The sequence below is a fragment of the Egretta garzetta genome, unplaced genomic scaffold, assembly GCF_000687185.1.
Source record: "Egretta garzetta isolate BGI_Z169 unplaced genomic scaffold, ASM68718v1 scaffold45, whole genome shotgun sequence".
NCBI lineage: Eukaryota > Metazoa > Chordata > Aves > Pelecaniformes > Ardeidae > Egretta > Egretta garzetta.
This window is the reverse complement of record NW_009260028.1, coordinates 7,209,808-7,215,495: the sequence shown is the minus strand read 5'-3', so window position 1 is coordinate 7,215,495 and position 5,688 is coordinate 7,209,808. Positions and strand designations below refer to the sequence as shown.

General features: G+C 41.6%; 1 protein-coding gene across 1 annotated transcript in view; it reads left to right on the top strand.

Moving 5' to 3' along the window:
- The window catches only part of URB1 (URB1 ribosome biogenesis homolog), a 65,775-nt gene extending 61,165 nt beyond the window's left edge, over positions 1 to 4,610 (top strand). Inside the window, 4 exon segments of the mRNA XM_035896421.1 lie at positions 436 to 677; positions 2,239 to 2,841; positions 3,473 to 3,657; positions 3,659 to 4,610. Of these exon segments, the coding sequence (XP_035752314.1) occupies positions 436 to 677; positions 2,239 to 2,841; positions 3,473 to 3,657; positions 3,659 to 3,691 (1,063 nt within the window). The 3' untranslated portion in view covers positions 3,692 to 4,610.
- Positions 4,611 to 5,688: the final 1,078 nt, after the last annotated feature.

The window sequence follows — 5,688 nt, the reverse complement described above, 5'->3', positions numbered from 1 at the left end:
GGTAATCAGTTCTGTTTGGGTTCATACTAGCACCTGCAGCTGGTCGTGCAGACAAATATTGCCACAGCCTGGAGAAGCTATGTTTATTTTTATTTCCTCAAAATTTTGAAAATTCATGCAAAATAAAAAAGCATAGGTAAAGCTCCGGACCCCTGGCCTCTTGCTTGTGTGCTGTCTGCCTTTGCTATTTACAGGCAGGAGGGCAAAGCCTGTGTTTCATGGTCTGTTCTGCCAAACACTAGTGGAGTGAAGCACTGGGGATTCAGTGGGAATGAAACTAATTATTACTGGCATCCTGAGAAACAGAAGTATGTTTCTAGAGAACTGCAGGAGAAAACTGTGGGAAGAGACCCTAAGGAGAAAAAAACTGTACTTATTTTATTTTATTAATTAGCATGCAGAAAAATACATGGCACCTTTGTTTTCTTTTCGTAGGACTAACTTAGATGTAGCCAAACTGACTCAGTTTTTCAGTACACTCAGTTCTGTGCTGGAATATCGTGCTATAGTTGTTGAGGCCTTCAAAGAAATGAGCCGGTTCACTGTGAACGACAGCGTTCTCTCAAACAAAGAGATCCTCCTGCTGCTGCATAAGTGGAGCGTCATCGGTAAAGACCTGCAACTGCAAGAGGATGTGCAGACTCTTGCTCAGAAATACCAAATCAAAGAACTGCTTAGTAAGTACTAAAATATTTCAGAAAAATAATACCACTGAGGCCGTTATAAGCTAACTGTACAAGCGAGGCAAACTTTGTAGGAAGAAGTATTAATAACTTTTGTCAGACAATCTGATATAGCTTGGGGGACGAGGAACGGAAATGGAAAGCCATTTTCCAGGTCTTTATTGCAGTGATTTCTAACTTCAACACAAGCCTAGAAGCTTTTTAGAAATACAGTTTTAAAAAGGGAGAGAGCTTTAAAATGCAGCTTAGTTGCAGATCTAGAGTCAGGCTTTGAAAAATGGTATTCTTAAATGAAGTCTTAAAAAAAGCGGTGCTTACAGGCTTTGTGCTCAAAGATTTAAACCATTCTGAGTGTGGATGGGGGATCTGAAAGTGAAAACTAGCAGTGAGGCAAACGAAAACAAAATAGTTAATTTTTGTTATTGTCACCAGTGTCAGAAGAAAGCAAAAATACATTTGGACTTGCACGACTTCTCTCTTGTTATCTCTGTGAATAAAATGTAGAAAGGAACTTCGTAGTGGGAGGTGTCAAACAACGCCGGTTTCCTGCAAACACAACAACTGCTCTTGGTGCACATAATAAACTTCTATAGGCTTCTTTAAGAGTTCTGTATCAGTTCAACAAATTTCCAAAGTATCACTGTATTTAAGGGATACTATAAAAGCTTCAGTTTTTCTAAAGTTTTTCATATCCTTTTAGCATCTTTTTGGGGATCTTTAGAGAATTATAGTGACATCTGCAACATACTATATATGAGGTTTAAAAAAAATCTGTTGCTCCAAGCCTCAGGAGCTTATAGAGCAGTCACAAAAATGGGTTCTTATCTGAAATTTGGTTTCTGAGGTTACATTTCAGAAGTTGTCCCCATCCCCCACAGCCCCCGGAGAAAGAATACTGCAATGCATTTGGTTGATTTTAAGCTGCAGAGTGCAACACCATTGAAATTTCTGATGATTTTCTCAGTGACTCCTTGAAAGCAAATTGCCATAAAATGCTCTGCGCGGGATGGTGGTGGCAAAGTGCCGTTGCTGTTTGGGAGCTTTGCTGCTGCTGTAACACAGGCAGCATCTAACGGAGAGCAGCCCCACATTACAGAGTTCGGCTGCCTGTCTCTTCCCTTGGGGCATGGAAAATTCACATGCCCTTGGTGAATCTCTTCCCTTGGGGTGTGAAACCGCTCAGCCAGTGGCTGGAGCATTTCTCACGAGGTGGTGTCAATAACCTAGCCGTACTGGGAAAACTGCATCTCATGGACCTCTGGAATACTGCCTTGGCTTCGCTGGGCTGTGGGCCACGGCCTGGGTGGCATTATTGCTCGCCTCAACGTCAGGTGATCCAGTTCAGAAAAGTGTCTCAGCCTGTGAGTCACTGGGAGCTGCCTGTAGCCCGTTTGCTCTGAATTGTATAGGCTCAATTAGGCTGCTAAATGAGGCTAGTACTTATCCTTTTAGCAACTGAAACAACACACGATACCGTCATTCTTGCATAATTTTGTACCAAGAAAATCCCTTGGAGTATCTGATGTTTGTTTCGGTGGTGTTTCTCTTCTGACAGAAAATATTAAAGAAAAGAACAAATCTCAAGCCTCATCTCATGCGTATCATCACATTCGGAAAAAGAACGAGATAGAAAGAGAAGACGACACTGCTGCAGAGCTGGAAGTCTCCGAGCTGGAGAAATGCAGAGATCATCTGAACTCCATATTTGCCCACTGGGAGCCTGTTTTCCCAGCGCCACCTACCAACCATCCAGGGGAGCCCCTCAAACCTGCTGACCTGGCAGATGAAAGAGTCACTCTTACCTGTGCGTCCACTCACATGGTAACTAAGTGGCTCATAAAGTCTATGGTTGAGCACAGCCTCAATATGCAAAATGTTTCGTTAACTCTGCGGTGGCTACAGAATTGCATCTTGCCGCACCCAGTGGCAGTGCAGGAGATGCTCGGGGATGAGATGCTGAGAAACAACATCTTCAAGTTTTACACCCAGATCTGTGAGGCCAGCAGCGGGACGGCTGGACTCTCTCAAGAGCTCTGTTTGTTCAGCTCAATCATGCTTCACCTAATGGATGCTCGGGGTCTGACCAACAGCAGCTTTCACGAACTTGTGAAAACATTGTGCCTGTCAGCCATGACAGAAGAGGATGCAAACAAGAAAGGTAACTCGTCTTTTCCTTTTCACTCACATTACAAGGCGGTAATGGTAGAAAGTTCCATGGTTTTTTTAATTCATCGAAATAGTTTGAAGTTTGCCTGTGACCGTTGGTGCTCATAACTTCACAAAGTAAAAGCTGTGTCTTTGGTGGTGCAGGCATGGGGGTTGGTAGCACAGAGTAGGGTCACACTGCGGAGGTTTCTGATAGTACAACAGTCATACTCCCTCAAAGAAACTTTCCTTTCTAGGACTGAAATGGAGTTCAGTGAGGTATAAAAAATACAATTCCAAGGGGAAAAATAGTCTGCAGCAATTGAACCCATGTGGGAATGGGTTCTGGTCCATATGCTGTTCAACATTATCATTTGACAGCAAAAGCCACAGGTCAGATTTCAAACTTTTTCATTTAAAGGGGTCAGAAGGTTGTGCTAACAAGAAACTGTTTTCTTTCCTTAGTGTGAGGAGGATCATTGCCTTTGCATGGGCAAAACCCCCACAAATTTTCCATCTAGGAAAAGAGTTAGGAAACTATTCTAAAAACATAGGTCTGGAGGTAAAATGGCTTGGTTTTATATTACTATGTGGAAATAGGAGAATATCTGTTCTGATTTTTCTCTATAATTTTTCCTCCACAGCTGTTTGTGTGTTCCTGACTTCTGTTTACATTGGGGACATGTGGCTTGGAGCACAGGAGCCAAATATGTTAATAACCCATGTCAAATTGATCTGCAGTAGTACTGATGATAAATTAAACCATGATGACTTGGAAACTCATAAACAAGGAGAAGAAACTATTATGCCTCTTTGCAAAACCCTTTACTTGGCTACATTGGGGCATTAATTCAGCGAACTGACACTTAATCTTTAATGTTATATGCTCTGCCATCGTTGCTGCGAGCCATGAAACTCTCCTGAACTGTTCTCCGTACAAATCTAACTTGATTTGCCATAAAGATCAATATTTTATTACTGTGTGCAAACTCAGAGGAGGAAAATTGTATTCATCATCTCTCAGTGGAACATTAAAGCTATAATTTCCCTTTTCTTGAACAGTATGGGGCACTGAATGTTGCTTATATCATTTTTATTACAGGCACTTTTAACTTTATGAAGAACCAAAAAAGACTGATTAGTGCCTTGCCTCTGGACTGTGTTTCAGTCCCCATGTAGTTAAAATCCATCCTCTCTCCAGTATAAGATGGGGAAAAAAGACTGCAGAACTTCACCACAGTGTGGTATAAGTATAGGCATAAGAACGAGCAGTCAAGAGGTTTAGCCACGACGATTTGCGATTTCTTGAAGAACCCGGTTTCTTTCATGATATGTGATACCAAAACCAATATGAATAGAAGACTGAACACTGGAATCATGATCATCTGGGATTCTTCTTGTCTTTAAATTAAACGGCTTTTGAAAGCATTTGTATCAAAGCTGGTCTGGTTTTATTCTCCTTTCTGTGGTTTTTTGGTTTGGTTTTTTTTTTTTTAATTAAAAAAAGCCCCGACCATCACTGCTGCTGGGACTTGCAACAAAGGCCCATCTTCTCTCCACTCTGAAGAGATGAGAGATGGAATTAAAAAACTAAAACCCAAATGACTTGCTGCTCATTGATTATACATGGTTTTTATTGCAAATTCTCTGTGAAATCTGATAAATATTTCTTGAACGTGGCCTCGAGGGCAGTTTAACGTGCCACTCCAGATATGCAAACATGCAGAGCCTGAACCTGACCCTTTGAAATGTAAAACAGGATTTATTAAATTGATTCATGAATATGTGCTGTGCCTAGGTACTTCATACAAATTCTGTACAGGGGAAAAAATGAGAAATGCACACTCCTTGTGATGTTTATTTAATTTGTTTGGGTTTTTTTAATAAAAAAACATGAGATGCAAATAATGAGGATTGCTTCTTGTCCTAAAGAAACCATAATATCAATATCAAGACTTGATTTAAAAATAACAAATATTTCTTGAAAAAGCTGCAAGCCTATTACAGGCTAAATTTTGTGTCATAGAAAATCCGTAGGGTCTGACATCAGGAAATCTTCTTTTGGAATGAAAAAAGCTTATTTTACTTCATTTAAAAAAAAAAAACTCAAACAGGCAAAACGAAACCAAAGGACTTCCAAAATGAAAGGTGGCTTTCCATCTCATCGAACTGGAAAAGAAAATACTCATGACACGTAGGGAGGGAGTTTTTCAGCCGTCTTGAGGGACCGAGCACATCTAACAGTGGTTTATAGTATGATTTGCTTGAGAGAATTAAAGAAATGAGGTAGGACCATTCAACGAACCTAAGGACGGTAATACAGAAACATTTTCTCTACCCAAATCTAACTTAAATGCTAATAAGTGAAATTAATTTTCCCCAAGTTGACTCTGCTTTGCCCGTGATTGTAACTGGTAAGCAATCTCCCTGTCTTAATCCTGACCCGTGAACTTTGTCATCCCATTGTCCCCCCTCCTGTCCTGCTGAGGGGGAGTGGGAGAGTGGCTGGGGGGGGGGGGGGGGGGGGGGCGTGGACCGGCCACCCAGCCAAGGCCAACCCACCACAGTGTGTGATGTGGTGTAGCGTGGGCCCTTCCCATCCCTTAATAAAGTAACAACCCCCAAATCCTAAATGCCACGCAACCCAGTGGTTAAACCCTCTCCAAGAAGTTGCAAGCTCAGAATGTTTTTGGGTGTGCACTTGCATGCCTTCCAATAGCCTTTCATGTGCCCATCAGCCATGTTTGCTTAAAAAAAATAAATGGTGTAACGGTGGTACCCGCAGGAGCAGAACTCACATGTTGAAGCTCCACCCGTTGGAAGAGCGATTCTTGAGCGCGATCTGATTCTAGAAATAGGG